The sequence below is a fragment of the Prinia subflava genome, chromosome 1 (genome assembly GCF_021018805.1).
Source record: "Prinia subflava isolate CZ2003 ecotype Zambia chromosome 1, Cam_Psub_1.2, whole genome shotgun sequence".
Lineage (NCBI taxonomy): Eukaryota > Metazoa > Chordata > Aves > Passeriformes > Cisticolidae > Prinia > Prinia subflava.
In genome coordinates this window covers 21,386,640-21,410,192 of record NC_086247.1, presented here as the reverse complement: position 1 = coordinate 21,410,192, position 23,553 = coordinate 21,386,640, and the positions used below count along the sequence as shown (strand labels likewise).

General features: G+C 37.3%; 1 protein-coding gene across 6 annotated transcripts in view; it reads right to left on the bottom strand.

The window, feature by feature from the left end:
* The window catches only part of RGS22 (regulator of G protein signaling 22), a 71,158-nt gene that overhangs the window by 35,020 nt on the left and 12,585 nt on the right, over window positions 1-23,553 (bottom strand). For all 6 annotated transcript variants that reach the window (XR_010079304.1, XM_063390237.1, XM_063390228.1 and 3 more), the window contains 12 exons: window positions 21,601-21,686; window positions 19,608-19,773; window positions 19,001-19,172; window positions 17,728-17,988; window positions 17,363-17,612; window positions 16,660-16,821; window positions 15,592-15,763; window positions 13,915-13,988; window positions 13,301-13,403; window positions 11,310-11,435; window positions 9,625-9,726; window positions 3,760-3,954 (listed from right to left, as the gene is read on the bottom strand). Coding sequence is in view for 5 of the 6 variants with exons in the window: in XM_063390237.1 (XP_063246307.1) it covers window positions 3,760-3,954; window positions 9,625-9,726; window positions 11,310-11,435; window positions 13,301-13,403; window positions 13,915-13,988; window positions 15,592-15,763; window positions 16,660-16,821; window positions 17,363-17,612; window positions 17,728-17,988; window positions 19,001-19,172; window positions 19,608-19,773; window positions 21,601-21,686 (1,869 nt within the window). In the remaining variant the exon portion in view is untranslated. The remainder of the gene's footprint in view (window positions 1-3,759; window positions 3,955-9,624; window positions 9,727-11,309; window positions 11,436-13,300; window positions 13,404-13,914; window positions 13,989-15,591; window positions 15,764-16,659; window positions 16,822-17,362; window positions 17,613-17,727; window positions 17,989-19,000; window positions 19,173-19,607; window positions 19,774-21,600; window positions 21,687-23,553) is intronic.

Genomic DNA, 23,553 nt, shown 5'->3' with positions numbered 1-23,553 from the left:
GCCAGAGAGAGAAAAGAATGTTTAGATTAATATTCATGATACTTTCATCTAAATGTGAATACCACACCAATCACTCTGTTATCTGAATGTCTTCAACTCAATGTAACTTTATTCTGTTGTTATAAAGTGCTTTGGCCTATTCTTTCCCTGAAAAGAAAATATAATTTAAAATGAAATAGTAAAATAATTCAGAACATTTTTCATGAAGTTTAAGAGAAAGCAGATAGATGCAGAATGAGAGTCAACAGTAAAAAGAAACTCTCCTGAATTCATGTTTCATTTAAAGAAAAAACACACACACATATATATATATATATAACATGTCCCAAATAAACAATTTTGGACTCACCTAATTCTTGATAAAATATCTCATTTCATTATGGGCCAAATATGTCCTGCTATAGAGTAGAACAAAGGGGAAGAGTAGAGCCAGGGACTGAACAAAATACAAAGCAGACGTTGTCTTTGTGCTCGGGAAGGAGTGTGCCTATCAGCCTGCACCTAGTACAAAGAGACTCTAGTGCCTCCTAGAACAGGTCGTTTTATGTCTGTGTATTATAACTCTTCACAAACACTTGTATTGTGCAGTCAAAAGGATTTGGTTGTTTTTTCATGCTCAGATTAAGATCTTTGTGTTATTAGAGCACTGAGAAGTCTGCACGTAACTTCACTTGCAAAGTAACACATCCTCCAAACTGAAAGGACAATAGATTATCCTGTGGTTAACTCAAGGTGATATAAACTGACAGACATATTAACTGAAAGGAAAAGTTTCTATTCAATTCTTACTTTTCACTAGAAGCAGTGGAAACAGAGAGCTCAAAAGCAGACTCCTTTTTATGCAAAAACGACGTACAAGAACCCTCGGCTGTGCCGATGACTTGACTCCGTGAGGACCGGCAATAGACGATACACAACTCTTATAGATAGTACACACAGAAAATACACAGCTGCAAAGGACTAAAACTAGTCTGATAGAAAGTACATAAAATTTCAGATTCATGAAAAGTATCAATCAATTCCCAGGTACACTGCAGGTTATAAAGAATTATAGCTGAAATAGTTTAAAAAAAATTATTTGAAAGGTTAGAAAAGACGTTGAAAAGCAAAGAAAATATTTTACAGATGTGTTTGGATTACTATATTTCATTTCACTAAGTTTCTCAAAGTATCAAAGTTTCTAAAGGGTATTATGTTATCACAGGATGAGAGGGAAAATCCCCTTGTGAATTAATTGCAAGGTAGAAAATCAAAACCAAAGAAATAAATAACTTTCATTACGGGGTGGGGTTCCTATTGGAGTCTCACAGGGACCTGCACTGAGGTTGTTTTTAAACATTCAGAAACTATCTGGAAAAGGAGGTGAGTGAGGAGACAACAGAGTTTGCAAAATTATTCCACAGAGCAAAAAATTAAATTGACTGTGAAAAGCTGCAGGATAGTGGGACACTTTAGCATCTGCGTGATAAAAGGCCAGCTGAATTCAACGATAATAAACATTAAGTCATTCCAGTGAGCTCCAAATTAGGGCTTTCCATTAGTAGTTATTACTTGGGAAGGAAATCTTGGAATCATTGCAGATGGCTATTAGCTCACATTTTGCACATCCACTCAAAGTTCACCAGGAGTCAAAAGGAAATTAGAATGATAGGAACAATTAGGAATGGACAAAGAGCACAACAGAAAACATGGTTCTGCCACTGGATCATCCTTAGTGCATATACCTTGAGTATTGCTTGCATCTCATCAAAATAATATAAAATAACACATATGAATGAGGCAATAAGTACAGCAAAAGTATGGAACACCTTCTGTAGGAGGAGAGGTCAAAGTGTCTAGGATTCTTGCGTTTCAAGGAGATCTAATTGAAGTGGGATATAACAGAAACTTGTAAAAGCATAACAACATTGAGAATAGGACAAGATAACAATTGTTCACTTGTTCCTTATGACATACAGAACTAGGACACCAGGTGAAATTACAAGGGAGGAGTTTGCAAACAAATCAAGATAACGCATTTCCTTCTCCTATTGCTTGACTAAACCATGAAACCCACTTCTACAGTGAGGCTGAAGATAAATCACTCAAGATACACTTTACAGAAACCCATGGGAGAAAAAAAAACCTTATCAAAGACTATTAAAATCAAAAATGTGGATAACATCTCTGAACTTCTTAGGTTGCAAAGTACTGAATATGGTTGTATGTTTCTTTTCCATCCTTATACTCCATTTTAAATGTTTAATACTGGCTACCACCTAACAGGCTTAGAAGGCCATTCTCAACTTTGGTTTTGGGTATCTATTCATCTAGTTGTTCTCACATGCAAGCATGACATAGAATCAAAAATATACTGTACTACAAAACTTCTGCAAAAGGATTTCAAAATATCTTGCAGGGCTCAATGTGGCCATGTTATTACAAGCTGACAGAAATATCAGCAGTAAGTGATGATATTTCCTATAAATTGGACATGCTTCATCTAAGGTCATAGTGAAGAAAAACAGGAAAAAGAACTAACTTCCTGCCCTCTAACTCCTGATTCCCCTCTGTAAGTTTCTCCTTCCATATCCAAGAGACAGATGCTAAAGACTGAAATTAGAACCATAGAATCATAGAGTGTCCAGAATTAGAAGGGTCCTACAAGGATCATTGAGTCCAACTCCTGATCCTGCACAGCACCATCCCCAAGTCACACCATGTGCCTGAGAGCATTGTCCAAGCACTTCTTGGACTCTGTCAGGCTTGGTGCTTGGCCTGGGGAGCCTGTTCCAGTGCTCAGCCACCCTCTGGGTGAAGGCACTTTTCCTAATATCCAACCTAAACCTCCCCTGACACAGCTTCAGGCCTTTCTCTTGGGTCCTGTCACTGGGCACCACAGAGAAGAGATTGGTGCCTGTAGACCACCTCAGTCTCTTCCTCTCCAGGCAAAACAAGTGACCCCAGGCCTTGTAGGCTTCCTCTCAAGGCCCTTCACCATCTTCATAGCCGTTCTCTGGACACTTTCCAATAGCTTTATATCTTTCTTGTATTGTGGCACCCGGAAGGAGTTTGATCTACAGCTAACAAGTTGAGAACAGAGAGCCCCAGCATCCACCACTGTCATCGCTATTTCTTGTTGTTATCTGTCAAAGGCAGTCAGGATTGCAGCCACCCCCTCTGACCTCCATGACCATGTTCCATTCAAGGTTTCAGAACATTTGGGGATTAGAACTGAGTACATCTCTGAGCCACTTTTTTAGAGCAGCAATCTAAAAAGCATTTGGGGCAAATACAGCTGAATCACCATATTGTATTTCCTCTATGCTAAGCAGTAGCTGCACTTAAATTCTAAATACCAGAAATACCTATTGTCACTGCACTGACACTCTAAAAAGCCACCTTACTATGGGCTTATCATTGAAAATATAGAGGGCTTGTGGGCAATCCATCATAAAAAAATTACTTCTGATCAATGGTATGCTTGCAGAAACATGAAACTTCCTGAGTGCAAAGAGAAGTTTTACCATAGCAAGATGTGTTTGCCCCAATTCACAGGGCAAGGAGTTTATGAAGCCCATACCTTTCTTTCAGAAGAGAAGTCTGCTCTGCACAAGAAACTCAGCCTATTTCCACATTTCAGGATGGAAAGGAGTAAGTAAAACATTTTGTAATACTTCTCCCTTCCTGAGAATAAATACAACAGAGTTGCATATGAATGTTCTTGTGATATTTTTTTCCCTGAAACAAGAATTTTTCATGGCATCATCCAGGTACTACCTTTCTGTAAGTGTATTTATCTGCTTCTACCATCTTCATCCATGGTTCCAGCAGAATAGTGAGGATATGTTCTTCTGCTGGGTCAAAAAGGTCCTCAAAAGCTGGGTAAATTTTGTGATAAATCATATTTTTCTTATTCTGATGAAGTCCAATGTCCATATTGGCAGATGGAGCAATGTAAGTTGCATAAAGGAACTGCAATAAAACAGAAGAAAACTGTATCTTACCCATCATCCATTTTAATGGTTACAGACCCTTGAAGGAGAGAATTAATGCATGTTTGTGCCCCCTACCCTACTGTGTGTTCAGAACTAGTATTAGTCCAAAATTCAGTTACTGACATAATGGATCCCCCTACCATTTTTACTCCTACTTGTTAAAATAGTTAATTCAATTTTCACTTGGATATATTTGGCTGATACTTAGATTCAGATAACCATAATTATTAAAGCAGCTGCACTCTTCATGAAGTCACATTGTTGTTTTGAAGAATATGTGCTGGGCAAATTAATGAAGGCATCTTATTTCTTCTAAGAGATGTCATTTGTAAATTTGAGGTTAAAATTAATGAAAAATTATACGATTTCGTTCTGTGTGGAGGTTCTCTTATATAGTCTTTTGAAAATGGTGAGACTTAGAGAACAGGATCTTTGCAGGAGATACCAATGCACAGCTGAAGTCTAAGCCCTTACAAAAACAAGAACCACAACATGCTTCTTATCTGAAGCACAGAGTTTGCTTTCAACATGTACAAGCAATGAACCTGGAGGATATTTCCTTCTCCCTAACAGCTCATCCTTGAAGCACAGGGTAATATTATTAATTTCTTTTTTTTTTCCATACAGTCCCCTATGTAAATCTCTTGTTTTCTAAATGTTTTGTAAATTATGCTATGAAAATGAACAGTGAAAACTCAGAGTAAAACACCTTTTTTTCCAGGAGTGTCTTGAAAGAGGATATTCCAGAATAGCTTTCTTTATAAAATAATGAAAAATTTCATTATTCTGACTTCAGCTAGGAACTCAAGTAAAAAAAAGATGCTGCCAAAATATATTTCATATCCTTTTAAATATTTTCTCTTCTTCATATTGTGAAGGTCTAACTATATTTCAAACATACAGTCAGGAACCAGATTAGTAGCACAAATCAGAATTTCTCTCTAGGATAGTATTAAAAAGTTGATTTTCAGTATTTATTATCACACAGGTTTGACAATGAAGAATTCAGGATTCTGATAATTCTCATTTTCCCTATGTTGCTAAAATACAGCTGTAACTAGCAGATGTACAAAGCAACAGAAGAAAAGAAAATAATATGTTTACTCTGTGTTCAAGGAGTAATAAAGCACTGGTGTGCTTAGACTTCAAGCACAAGGGGAGAATGTTTGAGTACATTAAATAACTACATTTCTATTTGTTTTAAATTAAATGCTGATTTACTAGACTCTCTCTTTCAAACAGCAACAGTAATAGAGTATATCCCCATTACTTTGGACCTTTACAACTTGAAAACAAACCCTTTGGATTCTCCTGGTATTAGGTCACTGCGGGATATAGGGCTATGATGGCTGACATCCATCCCCTAGTTAGCTCTTGTTATCATTGCTGTATTTATTGTGCATGCAGGATTCTACACTCTTTCCACATTTCTACATTTTCACTGCAAACAAAGATGGTTTGTGCCTACTGTGCCTATTGTTATCAGTGCAATAACAATACACAGGTGCAAGGTGTAAGAGAAATAGAACATCCATAGGGAGAGTCTTACCTTACTTGTCCCTAAGTACATTTGAATTTAGCAGCTTTAATTAGATTCACAGTGATTTCGAAAGCTGCAAGTTACTTTGAAGAGCCCTAGCACTAGGAAAGTTTCAGTTAAATCATGTTAAGTCTGATCCAAAACATTTAATGTATAAAATTAGCCAAATTAGAAGGAACAAGTCCAATGATATCAAGATGTGGTATCTTTAAAAAAAGCCTTTTTAAAGAGGGGTTAACCATTTCAGTTGTCATTAAGACTATGTTGCTTCACCTGTTATGACTTACCACACAAGGGATCTGTAAATTAACAAAAAGCTTCAAAAAGAGGTCCTCAATATTTCAGCACAAATTAACCTGGTTCCTTAAATGAGTGATCATTTGAGCATAGTTTTAAGAATAAAATAAAAATAACCATACCACTAGTTTCTTGGCTGAAATTCTGTTCCCCCATGATTTTGTATGAAATGGGTTAACTTGAGTATATTTGCTACTCTTCTTTAGAGCTGCCAAAAATATCAGCCTACCAAGTCAGAAAATGCCCAGACTAAGAAATGTTGACCAAAAGCTATTGACAATTTGCTCACATGAACACTGTTGTAATATATTGCCACATTAGAGATTGCCTTTGTAGGCTGCTCTACCTGCAGAGCTGCCCCAGTTCTTTATAATTTCACATGCAAAACCAGAACATAGTAAAGACAGATATTTTTCTTTAGAACCAATACTTAGGGCTGGCAAAACACATGAAGCAAAAATTTAGAGGTGGTTAAGCTAGCTAGAAGAATGCATTTATCCAAACTCCAAGAACCAGACCCTCAGTGATGTATTCATTATGGCCTCTTCATTTGAAGGATGCACATTTACAGTGTCAGAGGATTTGGCATCTTTTTACTTGAATTCTCATAAGAATCCATTGCAATGGGATTTGAGCAAGTAAGTGAATATATGCACTTGCAGATAGAAGAGAAATGAGAAGTAGCTTTCATGCCTGTGTCCTTTGAACAGAGTTGAGGTGCATCTATAGATATGCACAGATTCAATTGCAAGGACTGCAGGAAAAACAACTGAGAAAAGTTCTAGACATGTCCAAAAAGAGGGAAAGTGTCTGGTCACAGTGCCTTCAACACTGGGCAATGCAGTTTGCAAGACATATTTTATAAAAAGTAATAATTATAGCCTCTTTTTATTCCTATGTCATGGAATTCCTGAGGTTTCCTCATTCTCAGTGGAATAGTGAAACTGTTATATTGGTCAATCTCCTAAGGGATCAACAGGAAAAATACATTAAATGAACTTAGAGGTTAACAAATTCATATAAAGGTCTGAAGCATATGGCATCAAGTGCATATCAAACTTTGTTGATTCATTGTTCTGTTCCTATTGAAAAACACAAGAATTTTTCTACCTGCCAGCTATAAATTCTCCCCTAAATGTAAATATACGATGGATTGAACCCAAAATCTTATCTGGAAATTTGGTCAGTTTGCATATTGGAATTACTTAAAATTGCACAAACCTGATTATACAAAATGCTTACAAAATTCAGATTAAGACTTTGGCCTAATTTATGACTTTCCAAATCATGGATTGTACAGGCCGTGGGTTCTGGTGTGAATTCATCCCCAGATGAGAAGGCTTTGATAAGCAATTTCAGAATAACTGGAGTGAAGCAAGAAATGTGAGAAAGATTTACGTCCAAGCGCTTTGTACTGCTGCCCAAAGGAATGGATATTGCTCTGATCTGAATGAGGGGCTTGTGCAGTTGCTTGGAAGAATCATATGATGGAAGAATGCAATGCACTGGCTGGTGTTAAACAGATAGGCTAAACTGCCTTAACCTCCATCATCACTTCCCACTAACATAAATCTTGTATCTGACCCTAGAAGTCCACAGTAATGAGGACTCCCTTTATCTAAACTGATTCTAATGTTAAAATATTGTATTTTCTGCATCTGTAATAATTTTCTAATTCTAAATAACTTTTTCTAAAATTAAACCCCAACATTATATGTTTCTCTATTGGTTTTATTTTCAAATTTTTTTACACTTCTATGCATATGTTCACAGTGAATAACCAGGTGTGCTCCTGGGTGGTTACCAGTACTTGTCATTATTCTTATCCATCAGATTTCATTCTCACTGTAGTTTCTTTCCCCAGGTGAATGCATATATACTTTGGAAAGCATTTTATTGCTCGATAAGGCTGAGATAGCAATGCCTAACAAATGAAACAACGAGTAGGAGATACACAGCAATCTAGGTTTGTTCTCATTTCTAACGGGCAGCAGGCAGCACACATGTAGAACACTGTTTGTCTCTGCATGTTTCTTTCTGTAATAAATTGTAAAATATATATGATAATGTGTCATGGGAATCTGATTCAAATTCTCTTAGGAGTATTTGGAGTGACTGTCTTCTTGTGCCAAAGGTGAGTGCAGAATTTGGGAAGGCATCCCTTCCGTAATCAGACTCTGTAGATTGGTTGCAGCTTGACTCTTTATGGTGTTCCAACGAAAACAAGTATAATTTTTCTACAGCCTTAAAAGGCAAGCTTGAGAATGATACCAAATGTTGCAGCACATGTGTTGATTTGTTATGTTACATTTCAGCTGTTAGTTATGCTAATGGAACAGTTTCACATATTTAGTTTTGATGTATTTACTTTCGTGGCTGTGTGTATGTACTGTCTGCAATTGCCTAGTAACGCTGATTGTACGATGTTCTGCTGTCACCACCAGGCCAGCACTGGAAACAAGATCAGTAAAAAAGACCTGTGCCTTAAATTTCCAGCCATGCAACCACTGCAAAAAGAATGTAAACTGGTGTGAAATGAACCAAAATGAAAACCGTCAGGGACCATAAGGTAAGCTCTGGCCTGCAGTAAAACCCATAGGAAAATGGTGATGCAGAGTAGATAAGGTCAACTTGCGTATCTGCTGTGGGAAGGTCCCCAGCCACACACGGGCCTGGACAGACACAGCAGACAGTCAGACTTCAGGGGACATTCAGGGCCCACAGCCTTAGGCTGGAGGGGAAAAGAGCTAAATAGGGCAGCAGCTCAGAGACACGAGAGGGAGGAATCCATGCCTTGGCCTCTGCTTGGAATTTCTGTACAAATAACACTGATTCAAATGAGAATTCTGGACAAATATGCAAAGTTCTGTCATTTTCCCAGTAAAACCTCCAAGAAGGAAAAGAAGAAAAATTCAAGGCTGTCCAGATGCTCAGGAATATGTCATATAAAGAAATTACTCTCACTTCTCTCTACAGATATTTGTTCCAATGATATGTGAAGTAACTTTGCTCTATTAGAGTACAAACTGAAATATGTGGATAGGATATACTTCTACAAAAGGTTTATAGAGGAAAATCAGACTAGAGTTTCACATAGTGTTTGCAAAAGTTCCTTGTAGTTCATCTAATGATATCACACTGTGGCAGTTTCTTTCCCTGATGGAATCAATCTACTCTGCCTTCAGCACCACTTTGGGCTAAGTGCATGCTCAATTAAAATACTCTTTTATAGGCAATATCAGTTCCACTTCACATTAAATGAGGGTCTAAAGATCTATTTAGGGGATGACAACCATGGTAATGATAATAATAATGCCCTGACAATCATAACAATTACACAGGGCTGACAAAGATCAATTTTCATTATTGAGGTCATTATCTGAAGTCTGTACTATAAGATCTGCAATTCTAACCCACACAGGAGATGGAAGGAAAGGTACAGCACAATTAGATGGTTTAGAAAAAACACTATCTCTGATGTTAACACTAAGCAGACAGTTTCCAAACATGACGCAGTATAGCAAAGGGGAGTTTAGGTAAGCTGAGTATAATAGATAAAACTGGGAACAGGCTGCAGAGCCTGGGAATCAAACTATGCATGTTTAACATTTGAATCTAGAAATTCCATGGAAACAATCCAAAGACCTTCTTTTATTGTCCACAACACAGATTTAGTTTGGTGTGTGTTGTCAAGATTTGGAAACTTTTCTATTTTATATCTTCTTTTCAGGCTTTACACTGAACAAATGCATTTGTGAAGGGAATGAATAAATGTATTTTTGAAAGAAAAGCACATTATTTACAACTTACTTGAGCTTGATTGCATAGTTGAAAATGTTGAAGGGTTTCTCGGTAAAAAAGCTCATGATAAGCCTGTAGGTCAAACCAAAAGTACACGCAGTTCTTCCACAACTAGAGATGAAAAGTATTGTAAGTTATTGCTACCCAAATATCACAATTTTATAAAAATTTGACTTTCCAATGCAAGTAATTATTTAGTTCCTTGGGGTCATCGTAAATCAAGCTCAATTTAAGATGGATTTAATCTTCTGTTGCATACTGGCATAAGGACAACATATTTAATAGCATTGTCACAGTGATACTCTTTTACTGTATCCTTTATGCATAATTGGCCATTAAAATCATTAACATTGCAGTCAACATTTGAAGAGTAACCCCATTTCAGTGGCATAAAGCCAGTGTTAAAGAAGAGATGTGGATAATGGATATGCAGAGTTTGTGCCATGGTAAAAGAGTGTTTTGCAGCAATAACCAAAACAATTAAATACTGTGTACTTGACATATAGTACATATAGACATATGGGATTATCATTACATGTTTATTACATGCATTTCTGAGACCCAGAGTCTTGGCCTCATTTCATAAATTCAAACAAATAGCAAAAGATATTTCAGAAGAAGTCTAGATCTTTCCCCAAGTCCTCTGTTTTAATCATGTGTTTATGGGGTTTAGACCTTAAAAATACCCTGAAACTTCTATCACTAACCAATAAACAATGTGTTCCAAAAAGGTAGGGGTAGGGAACTTTGTTCCACAAACTGTAGCCTTCCAGACCTGGAACATGAGTGAAATAGGCTTCACAGCTGAGGGGAAAACTTTAGGCAAATAATATTGAAAGGAGTCTGGCAACTGGAAAGGCTAGAGCCACGTGGGTGGTTGCTTATCTCCAATGAAAAAATAAGTTTCTTTTATTTAGATTTCTATTGATACACATTTAATATTTTTAGCTGAAGGTATTCAGCTTTGGAAACATTGGATCTTGCCTTCTAAAAGCCAGAGGCATTTCTAGCTACTGCTGCTGGATTCTGGGTTGTGCTAGTGGTGAAACAGATGTCCATCTTGATTGCATTCAAACCTCCCCTAAAGACTCAATTTTTCTGCAAAGCCACTAAACACTAACTCAATATTTGTAACTTGTTCCAATTCAATCCTCAATTTACACCCAGCAATGAATGATAGATCTGCTGACTACATAGAACAAATAGTGTTACATATCTCAGAAATCCAAGGAGATTCATGGAAGCATAAGAACATTTTAAAAATATTTGAGATATTGGACATTGCTAACCCAAAAAGGAAGAAGAAATCAGATTATTGTGAGTAATAGCACAGCAGATTTCCCATCTTTTTAAAAAGAATGGGTTTTGTGGCTTAAGACCTCATTTTTTTCTGCCAAGTTAAAGGCTAATTTAAAAAAATTATTAGTCTTTTTTTTTTATCCCTGATGGTACAATAAGAATTCCAATAGGTTTGAGACAGTAAGAATCTGACAGCTTGGTTAAGACCTGTCATTAGTTTGCATATATACATGAACAGTTTATTGTTGTTGAGGGATTGAAGTCTCAAAAGTAATAATTCATCCAGTCATCAATCTTTCTTTCTCCATTTCTTATTTTTTCAGTCTGGCTGCCCTCTATAACTTGGCATTCAGTCAAGTGGACTAAATTATCACAGAGTAAGAAAATATTCATACCTTATTCCCTGACTTCTCACAGAATTGTGTGAAGTAGTAGCCTGCTCTGTTCTCCAAATAAAGAGACTGCAACATGCTTTCAATTCCTGATCCCCTGAGGACAACACTGCCAGCAGCACTTTTCCCCTGGACAAATAAAACATAGTTATACAGCAAGGAATAACAGGCTTTCATTATTTTCAAATGTCTCTATATTTGAAATGGAGGGCCATGAAGTGTGTTCAATTAGTATGTTCATTCCAAGGAAGTAGACTCCATTTTCTTCTACATATATTGATCATTGCCCTCCACACCGTTTTCCCACTAAATATTCACATCCTGTGGAATAAATCTAATGACTGAAGACATGCAGAGTAGCTAAGTGATCATAGCATCCCTTAGGTGGTTCCTCAATACTTAAAACAGAAAAACAAACCTGGCCTTAATTCTGTCATTACTTTAGCTCTGGGGAATTCCAGTGATGCTCAACGACATCAGTTAGCTGTCAAGGGTTGTCTCAGCTCAGGCTGCTGTGTTTTGAATTAAGAGAAGTTAAGAGGTGGTTTGGTGGATTTGGTCATGATTCAAAACATTTAACTGTCATGGAACAAAAGATACATCTTCTGGGATACGACATGGGGTTACACCACTGACGTGAGCAACAAACTCAGGAGCAATTTAGGGAGCCAGAAACCCATGCTTATTACCATGGCTAGCTCGTAGTGCGTTTGAGGAAGAATATATCCATTTTGTCAATGCTCACACAGAAGCCAGAAGAGGCTTCTGTAAGTAAATTAGCTTCTGATAATCACAAGAGAGAAATTATGGCTGATTTGCTGTCTCTGATAGCAGAACTGGAAGCAGATGAGTGTGGTGGCTGGCAATCAGCTTCTTTCCAATAGTAACAAGGATGGAGAAGGGCAGGAGAAAACCAGACTTTTGAAGCAGAGTAGGAAGAGCTCCCTCCCCAGTATGAAGTTAAACTATGAATTCCTGCATTCCCTTTTGCATCATATTTGTGATGACAAATTGTGAGGTCTTGACTGTAGGTTCCAGTCTAACCAGTGTAAATGTATGATATTTTTTTCTGTCAGGAAGAGGAAAACTGCATATGATGTATAAAAACTAATAGTTCATGGTGTGAACTTTTGCTGAATATACATTCCTAACTACAAGTGTCCTTTAATTGCAAAGACTAACTCTTTTCCTGTCAAAAACAACAAAGTAAAATGATTGCAGTGAAGTAATAAAGTGTGATTTTGAAGTGCAAAACAAACAAGCATGTGCTCAAGTGCTCAGCAAACTCCATGCACATGTGAGTGGGCCCAGATTTTATAACTTTTTTTTCAGTTGTAAGGCTGTGGGTATCAATACCTCCATGAATGACCAGGCTGTTTGAGACCATTCCACAAACAAGAAAGGTTTTGGAAATATTTAAGATTGCCAGATGTTGACATCCCATGTGTTTAATTTGTCAGCATTTTACCAGTTATTGAGAAAAGGCTCATCTGTGCAGTGTGTCTCTCCTGAGGTTTGCTTGACTGAAGACCTGCTTAGCAGGCAATAATTGAACAGAGAAAAGAATGAAGTACACAAGCAATAAAGAGGGATTGTACAAGTGAACCATTTTCCTCTTATGAATGTTATAATTTGAATGACTTTCTAAGGCAGATTTGGTTTTCACTGTAAGTCTGATATATTTTCCTAGGTAATGATTCCACTGAAGCATTTATCCAGATAGTTTTCCATAACAGCCTACTGAACACATGGTCACTATGGAGAAGATCAACACTTTCTAGTGAAAATAAACCTCTGTGTGTGCCATGATTTCCTATAAAATAGGTGACAGATACAACAGAGAAAATGCTGACATTCTAATGATAACCCTGCATAAAGCATTGACACTGATAAAATTAAACCAGTTTCTCCTCATTGTTGGGGAGAATACTAATTCAGAATAAAGTGTTTTAACCCGTGATTCAAGACACCTAATATTTTCAAGATGTACTTACATGGAGCAGCTCAGCATAGGTGTACTTTCTATGACCCTGGTATTTTTCTTTGGTCCCATCCAGAACTAAGCTATGAATCACATCTGTGCTCACTGACACTGGCCTGGATCACAAACAAAAAAAATTTCAATACATATTTAAGAAAAATCTAGGGCTGCTTACAGAATAAATAAATAAGAAGGAGCAGAAAAGCGGTGTAATGACTTAGTGAATAGTAGAGGAAAAAGTACATGGAGTTCAAATTTATAATGAAAAAAAACTAAGAAGGATGCATTTTTCATATTGTGCTGTGGAAATCTTTGGCATAGCATGACTCTGAGGGTTAGCATTTGAGACAAGTTAAAAGAATATGAATGTAGAGAATATCAACTATTATATAAGGGAAACACTTGTATTTGGGGAAATAAACCCTTTTGTATTGTGGCATAAACAAGCAAGAAACTTATCAGCCAGGGAGGAATTCTCCATGCAAACAATCTGTACCATAACTGTGCTTCACTAAGCAGATAATTGTACTAAAGAAAAGTATTAATGAAAACAGTACAATCAAAATAATTGATAATATTTGAGGTATATTGCTGTGCAGAAAGATACACAAGGACTTTGGTACTTACCACAGTCTACTGCTGGAAATATCCCTTTGGAGAATCTGACTTCCTGTGAGAGTAGGTAGTAATCCTGCTGATCTCTTCAAAGAGAAATTTGATTTAGCTAGTTTTAATAAAGTTGTTAGTGACTTTGTTCTACTTTTGTAAAAGACATTACAGAAAAATAAGGCAATTCTGATTATTTTTCCACCTTTATGTTTTCTTAAAATGTTCTCATTAACTGGTCAAAAACAGTCAAGGGTTTTCAGGAGTATTCTTCCTTGTCAATCACAATATGTAAAGTGGCAAGTTGCAAAAATTTCTGAATATTTTTGAAGATTTTTTAGCATACTTTAATAACTACTACAGCTTTGAAAATGCATTTTTAACAGGTGGAAAAATGCTACAAGCACATTGTACAGAACTACACAGGATGTCAGGTAAAGAGCATACTTTGTGAAACTTCAGGAAGATTATCTTTAATCAGCTCACTGTAAGAGATACAATCACAGAGACTGGGAGAGAAAGGGGTCTTTCTGCCACACCATCACTTATTATTTTGAACAAAATCACACTCTGACTTTTTGGAGATGCCAATTGCATTCAGAGTGCCCTCAGAAATTCACCCAGAGCTGCTGCTTTTCTAAGCTCTTGCAATCACAGTGCAACTGGAAGATTCAAAAGTCCAAATTTTTGTGGGGGAAGAAAAATAACAGCAAGAAATGGGCCATCAGCTGACTCTGTGATGTTCATGGTACCAGGTCCTGATTTAAGTCAAATTCAACAGGGACTGGAAAACCTGCAGGTCCCTGTTTGCCTGACTTACAGCTAGTCCTGGCTCATTAGAACACCCTGAGAAGTGGTCACTGTAAGACACAGGTGCTTCTTGCTCCCATTTCTGCCATGATCAACAGGAATCTGGCTTCTGAAACCAGTTTCTTCCAAACAGGAAATCTGTCCTACTGTTTTCCACCATTATCTCCACAAATCAGATTTCAAAGGAAGCAATTGTAGCCCCTAACTATCCAACCCAAAGTAACAGAGGTGTGTAACAAATCTGTGGCATAGCCTATACAGTTCTTGATACTGGAACCACAATTTCAGTTCACATTCTCCAAGTACCACATATCCTGAGACTTAACACTGTATTGCTAAAAACCTGTAGTTTTTATTGCACTCGGCTTTCAAGGAAGAAAAGAGACAAAACTGAACTGGCCACCTGTTGAGTGGCTCTGTAGAAGGCAAAACCCACATGTAGCTGACTGAAGGGGTGTAGTGATAGAAATTAAACGTAATTTTGCCTTTTTTACAGACATGAGGGATAGATCCAGGTTAACTGCAGTGAAGTTGTAAAAATTATTCTGGATTAAGACAAGTCTAAGTGGTGAAGCTGCATTGCTAGAGAATGCATTTTGCAGTTCTGAGAACTTCCAGCTAAAGTATCTGTCCAAAGGACTTAGGAAATAGCCAGGGTGTAAGTGAGAAGATAATTGAAGATAATTTGACTCAATTTATAGCAACTTGTTGCATGAAGTATGATGAAATTTTATTGCATTTTTATATATAACCATCTTCAATCTACCAGCTTGCTAAATCTTTCCTAAAAAACCAAGTACCTTCTACATGTTCCATTGAATTCAAGGAGTTTTGTCATTATTTTTGATGGGACAAAGCTTTGTTTTCCAATGTTGTGATCCTACTTACCTGAAGAAGGGAAGGTGGTATGTCAGACTTTTGGGTCAATGGTAACAATGATACTATTTGTGGGAAAGGATCAATGTCCACTCTTGGTCTCTCTTGACATGTGTGCCAGAACTTCAGTTTTGCACTGGCAGCATCTATTGCTGTTGAATGAGTGACACAAAATCTGGGACCCCTAGGGAGAAAAAAGCCAATAAGTAGAACTTTCCAAAATAACGAAACACTGGGCTATTTGGCTTTTTTTTTTCCCCAGTGATTTTTTTACTGTACCAAAATATGGTGCTATATCTGCGTAGGATTAAAAATCAGTTAGTGTCCAAGTTACGTTTAGATATTGCATGCTTCCAAATTTAAAACCAAACTACACATAAGTAAACTTAGGTTGCAAATTCTGCACCATTATACACAGTTGCCTGTCTATCAGTCTGCAGGAAGGTAAGCCCCATCCATCCTACAGCAAAGCACAGGAGAGGATTGTAGGCCAGGACAGAGACCACAAGTCATGTGACAATCCACAACTGCAGGTACTTGTTTATGCCTGGATTTGTTGAACCCCCTTGGGGAGGAGAGAATGCCTTCAAAAATTTAGTCCATATTTTGGAAATAGGTTAGATTTTATATCCTCACTTAAGCTGTTCATATGTAAAAGGCATTTTGTATGACAGGCATTGAACAGTAAAGTCTCAGGGTCAAATCCCATGAAGACATATACACAGAGCATCCTCAGAACTTGGGAAGGGTAGTATGGGGAACAGGTTAGGACAGAATTAACCTCCTGTGTCTGGAGGGCTTTCCCTGTCCTGCAGGCTAAACTTTAATTGAACATTACCCAAAAGGCAAAGATCCACAAAGCAGCTCAGATGCTCTGGTAGAAAAATGACAAGGGCTCACTAAGGCTTCTCTGCAGATTCCAGTGTAGTTTAGGCTCAGCTAAAAACTCATGTGCTAGTACTTACACTGACATTGCTTCTAATAATTGCAGTGGGATAAGTGACATGAGATAATAGGCTTATCAAAGAAAATGGACATTATTAAACAATAGAATTTTATTTCACATCCATTTTTTCATACCAGTAAAGAAGTAGTGGTTTCACTACTTCGGGCTGAATCCGTCTTAAATGCATTATATTCCACTGATCTCCATGCAGTAGTTCAAGTCTGAGCAACACTTCTGAACTGAGGAAATAGTCTCCACTGCTCAGCAGGTACAGTTTTTTCATCTTACTCAGTTGCCTGCAGTCAACAAAAGTAATCACATAAGCATGTATCAAATGCTGTACAGAACTGACTACAGTTCCTCCTGCTGCTTAAACTGCCGCCATGCAATATGCTTTTAACTGCAAGTGGCAGAAGCCAAAGTATTTTTTCCATAAATTAGAGATAGGTTATGTATAAGACAAAATGTATAGCACTGTAGAATAGACTATCCGAATCCAGCAGGATCTTTCATTAAAGCAGTTTGTCATACTGATGATCTACTTGTGAATTCAATTTCTTTTATTCTTTGGTTTCTTTCTGTTGCCATCTGTTTTCCAATTCTCTTTCTAACACAGCATTAATAATATGATGATTCTGACTTCATGTAAGCTTTGCAAATGTGACTCTGCAAAAAGAGTTTTCAGTAGAGTCATTCCAACCCTTGTCAGGACACACATTTAATTGTGTCTGTTTATTCAGATATTAAAATTTACTCTGAAATCTCAAAATCTGCATTGATCTATCCAGGTTACAAGTGTTAAAGCAATGGGAGTAACTGTTAAGTAATGGGAAGTACCTTTGTTGCCTTGTAGCATTCTTAAGAGCCTTTAGTCTTTCAATATCCATCCAGAGCCACCAGTACCTCTCCCCAAGTGTTCCTTTAATGAACCTCTTGAATCTTTCAAACTCCTGTCTGTTGCCAGTGTCGTAAGTCCTGTGACTAATACACCAGGAAGCCCTGCTGTCTGGCCCAACACTTTCATGACTTGAACTTAAGCTTACTTGTTCAGGATCTTGTTTTCTTACATCTTCCTTGGAGTCCGAGGCTGTAAATGGAGAATAACTTTGGTTAAAGAGTGACTCTGCAGTACCATGAGGAAATTCATTATTCACTAACTTGTGTGTAAACACTTCAGGCTGTTTTGTGGAACTTCACATTACTTCCAATGTCAGCAGCTGGCTGGTGGATCGGTTCTGAAATGGCTTCCTCCACTGCAATTTGAGGGGATGCTGGTGTGAATTCTTCCACTGTCTGAAAAGTTGTGCTTCCCTGTTCATTTTCTTCTTTTGCTGCACTGTGCCGTTTTGGGTATAGATAAACTTGTGACTGTGTGTAGGAAGGAGGATCAGCAATGGCCACAGAGCAGGCCTTGACCTCTCTGGATCTTTCACTGGTAACATCAGCTTTTGCAGATGCTGTCCCTGAAGGGGAAAGGAAACTCTGCATGTGATATTCCTTAGACAGGTAACCTGATCCTTTGTCTAACTAGTTAGACATTCCTTTCTCTGCAAATAAGCCACGTCCAACCAGTGCTGGCCACTGTCACAGACAGACACGTGATTTGGAACATGGCAGAGAGATTCTCTGCTCTGCAATGACATAATTTGCTAACTATATAAGGCAAAATGTGTTAACATTAACATAAAAATTGGGGTGATTTCAAATACCTTTTATTAATTCTAAACTATTTCACTTGTTTTCATTTGACAAAGAAAAATTACAGCCTCTTCACACAGGTCCTTGAAATGAAACATGGAGAATCATTTGTCAGGACCTAAGGCAATTAGGGACAGAGATACATCTCTGAGAATGGAGAGAGAGCAAGCTTCTAACACATGAACTGAGGCTTCTCTTGCTTTTGCTGCTGCATAAAAAGCAGAAGCAAGGCTGTGCAATGAGGTATCTGTCCATATGTGCATCTGTATTTTCTCTCCCAGAACCTTTGGAACTTGCCGAACAATTTGAAATAAATTTGAGGATAGGATTCCAAATGATTACATCTTACAAGATTCGTAAAAATTGGCAGCCAAAAGACCTTTAGGTGCCCAGCATAAATACCCTAAGAAGATGGCTGAAACACATCATATGCTATCAAATACCCAAAGAACCCAGACAAGAAAGTCTTTCATAACATATGAATGCCTCTCTCCCCCCAAAAAACCAGAACAACTCAACTGAAACTTACAGATTTCTATGAGACAGAACTGTGTAAGACAAAAAACTACTACTATCACAAAATTACTTGGCTACTAGCTCAAACTTTCACCTAATGTTGTAGCTATGCAAAGAAACAAACGCCTGTCTGAAGCCTCAGATACCATGTGATACTCAGAAGGTAACAAGTGGAATTAGCAACAATTCCTTGGAAGGCCTTTTCTTTTCACCTAGTCTAAGCTGTGTTATAAACCACAGGGTTGAGCCCTTGTTACTTACCCAGAAGGGGACCTTTTTCAGATAATGATTCATCTCTTTTGTGCTGCCCAGGCAAATGCTGAGTATCTTGAATTTTACTAGAAGCTACAGGATGCATACATAAATCTGTAGGTTTCACAGAATCATCTTGTTTTGCCAGTGTAAACCAATCCTTTACCTGAGAAACTGTAGCCTAGGAAAAGAAGTTTCATAGAACAATCAAAATTTCTCTGTTTATTGCAGTATTCCTGAGAGCTGCAGCCTACTGTCCATAGGAATTTTGTGCAGCCTGTTTGTGTAGATTTCTGTAAGGATAGTTCCCAGTGCAGAGAGCTGTATGACAGTAGCTGAGCACACTTGTATGAGCTGAGCTTCTGTTTAAGTTGTATTACAACTGACCAACCTTCTTCTATAGCACAAAAAACTTAGAATATAAAAGCTGTGTAGCGAATCAGAAAATGGTTTAGGTTGAAAGGGACCTTGAAGATCATCTATTTCCAACCCCCTGCACAGGACTAGGTTATTCAACAGTCAGTTGTCTCATTAGGTTGTGACCTCAGTTACAATAATTCTACCAAATTAATTCAATCTATCTTGATGTTACATCCACTAAACATGTTTATTTTACCTCGCCAAGTGATACATAGAACTTCTTCATAGTCAATGAAGAGTCATCCTCCTCAGGAGGGGGAGAACTTGGGCTTTGCTTCCACATCCAGGGAGAGTAGTCACTATCTATAATGAAATTAATGCCAGTCTTGCTCCATTCTACCTGTGATATCAATTTAGCTAGTCTGAAATTAAATGTTGAGACAAGAAAATAATTAATTTTAGCTTTTAATCAGAGAAACAGTTGATCTCCACATAGAATTTGCAATATAAAAAAATTGCCTTTTTAAAATAATGGCTACAGAGAACTTAATGAGCTGCCTTTTTTCACAGAGGAATGGAATTATAGAATATCCTGATTTGGAAGGGACTCACAAGGATCAGAGAGTCCACCTAGGTATGATTTCAGCCTTCACCTGCTGTCACATCTGTAAATGCCAGTACTGCCACTGCACAGGTCACCAGCACACAGATAGTGCCCTGCTTGCATTACCAAGCTTTACCAGTAAAAAATTGCTTCTTTCAGGATGATTTTGCATGTATCACTGCAGTCCCAAGCCCTGCCAAGAATCCCTTGAATATTTTGTTCCCTAAAATTGAACTATTCTCTGAGATTGCAGAAGCCCTGTCTCACTACCAGATACTACACCTCTGGTTCCTGACAGAAGCAATGTTCCAGCAGGAATGTCACAGCTCTCCAGTGCTACTTTGTGTTAGTGGGAACCTTGCAATGTTCAGGAAAGGCAATCTTAGTGACAACAACAGTGAGGGTGCTCTGGCATCAAGAACTGGGCAGAACTTAGTTAACTTAGAAAGAAATAAAAAGCCAACCAAGTCACATGTGAAGTGAAGATGAAGCCTACTCTTGAGCCTACAAACAAGCAAATGCTCGGTTTTATTTGTGCCCACTACTGGAGATCAAATAGGATTTCATTCTAGGGTTAGGGTGTCTTCATCTTTAAACACAAGTTTCTCTTTTAGCATCTGAACTTATCTTGATTCTGATTCAGGAATGCAGTGAACTACTAATGTCAATTGAAATTAGGTACATGCTTTAAGTTGGTTTCATACAATTCTCTCGGTAGCTCTGCTTGATCAAACAAGCTCTGCTTGATCTGCTTGATCAAAAGCTTGCAATAGCTGAAGATCAAAATTATTGTTTCATGAGGCCCAGATTTGTGTAAAGCAGGCTGTTAAAGGTGTAATTCAGCACTCTCACAGTTTGCTTGCTCTTTCACACTTTTCTCCCTTGAACTTAAGTGCAGTCACCAGGTTATTGAAAATAAAAAAACATTTTTAAATTTTTAAATTTTAACTGTAGAAGTCTATATCCCAGTAGCCACTCTGCCATTACAATCAGTAAGCATGAGTTTTGTGAACTATATTTCCAGGCTGCTTCTCCTTTTGGACCCCTAAAACACACTACAGTCATCTGCATCTAGACACAGCCTTAAAAGATATAGAGGTAGGTCCTTCCAAAAAAAGCACACTAGATTTCCTGAACATCTGCTGAATGGACATCTGCAAAAACACTGCAAGTTTGTAACAGTAAATTATCCAGCTATGCCATGGCATCCCACAGAGAATTTTGCTAAACTCTGACAGAGGGCCCGAAGACACAAAGGTAATAATTGAAATAAAAAACACTTGCTGGTTTTTTCCAAATCCATTTCATAGACTTGTAACTTCTATTTATATGGCTTACATATTGATTAGCAAAAGATGCATTGTTACCATGATATCTCTAAGGAACAGAGATTTAGAAATCAGTAAATCCCATTCTTACTTTCTTTGTAATGGTGTAATATAGGATGTAATTCATGGTCAAGGACAATTACAGCATGATCATTGAAAAAAGTCACTAACTTTATCCATGTCAGTAAAATGTTACAATAAAGAAAACAGGACAAGAGGAGGGCAAAACCACTTCAAGAATACTAGCAAGGTGAATTAAACAAAAGAGGAAAACATACAAATTTAAAAGTGAAAGACAGCATAAAAGATTGCAATACCTGTATTCAAAGTAACAGTCACTTTCTAGAAATGCTGGAAGCCTTTCTTTCTTAATCCACTTAATTGCTTGTTCTTGATCAAGTTGCTGTTAAAAAAGAAATGCCAAAGATTTCCAGTATTCCCGACTTTCTTGACTTATTTGCAACATAGCTGATTCTCTACATTCCCCTTCTTGAGAAGAATTGTCTCAGGAAAACAAATACAGAGTGAACATCACCTTTATGCTGGAACAATTACTTTCCTATTAAAAGCTAAAAAAATCTAAATCTGATTTCACCTATTAGAGCTCAACTTTTCTAACAAATCATGAGTGTTTTTTCTTCAGAAATAATGTGTGTATGAATCATTCTTTTACTGTACACTTTCAAATGCAAATTAGATGCACAAACATTTTCTGCAATAGGAAACTGCTACTTTCTGATTTTAACACATTTTATACATAATAGCTATTATTTTCCCTCAAGAATTTGAAGAGTAAGGAATGCTTAAATTAAGTTATACTTTTAGAATGAGAAAGCTGTAGATATTTAAACCAAAAACAAACAAATAGAAATCCAATTAATTATCACCTTTCATGCTTTTATGTTGGATCACTGCATTGTACACAGTAATTCGCATGGTGGGAACCTACATGTGTTATGACCTAGGCCCACAAGAAATTTCTGCTCAGGCAGTCTAAGCCTCAGTGCCTCACTGAAGCAGAAAGAGAAGTGCCTCCAAGGAGTAGTTTGGGGGATAAATAGGAAATGTTGAGCAGCAAGCTACACAGAGACAGCTAGTTCCAATGGAGTAAGATCTCGGACTATGGGCCACAATGAGCCATAGTTGTTTCCCTTAGAAATTACACACAGCCCTTCCGATTTATTTTTTAATAGTGTACTTTCTCCACTCTTAGGGGATGATCTATTTTATTCATCTGAGGTGCATTTTTCCTTTTAGTGAAGGGGAGACTAATTATTTTGAAGAATGCAGTAACTACCCTCTTCCATAAAAACAGGTGAAATTTGGGCAAGGATGGATATTACTTGTTATATCAGGTAATTTTAGGTAGATCACAGCTTGAATTTTCTTTCCATGAGCTAATATTCCATTCGGGGCAAGGGTTATTTCTGCCTCATATATATCTGTAGAGGATTAAGAAAATTTGAATTACTCAGAAACTGGGTGGTTTCATTTAGAGAGAACAAAATATTTCAAAATATGGAAAGCTTATGTTGGCAATGGCTCATACAATGTAATTTGTGGAGATGGAGACTAATTACTCCCAACCACACAGTCTATGCTTCTTCTTGGCAATTGACAAGATTTTTTGAAATACAGAAGATAGTTTCTTTATTTTGGCATTTAATATTTATGCATTTACTGACTTACAACCCAGTTTTTTTCTGAATGATTCATAACGTGCTCACATCTGTACATGGCTGGTACACAAAATTATATGTCATATCAGAAGGAAAAAAATTCTATTCTTTCCCCATCCCCAGAGAAAGATGTTACATTTAATCTGATGGGGTTTTTTACCTTGGTTAGCTTCCTTACCCAATCAGCCTTAGACATTGCTAGGACCCAATCCAGCAAAGCTTTTAGCACGTGTTTAAGTTTAAGGATGTGTTTAACTTCCCTTGATTAAAGTTAAAAACATACTTAAGTGCTTTGCTGAACTGGGGTTTCTCTGAAGTAAGGTATGTGGGATGCCAGCCAGTTTCTCTCCATAGCTGTAATCGATTCTACACAAGTCCACAGATTTTTTTCTCAATGTATTTCATACCATTGATACTGACTATCCATGAGAAAATACTTACTTCCATATCAATGATTTGTAAACGTGCAAACACACATGAAGAGAACTTTTGCTTATCTGTAAATTTGTAACAATGTGAGAGGGAAATAAAATACAGCGAAAAATACCACTGTGAGTGTTTCTTAATCAAGATGTGTTTCAGTTCAGGCCA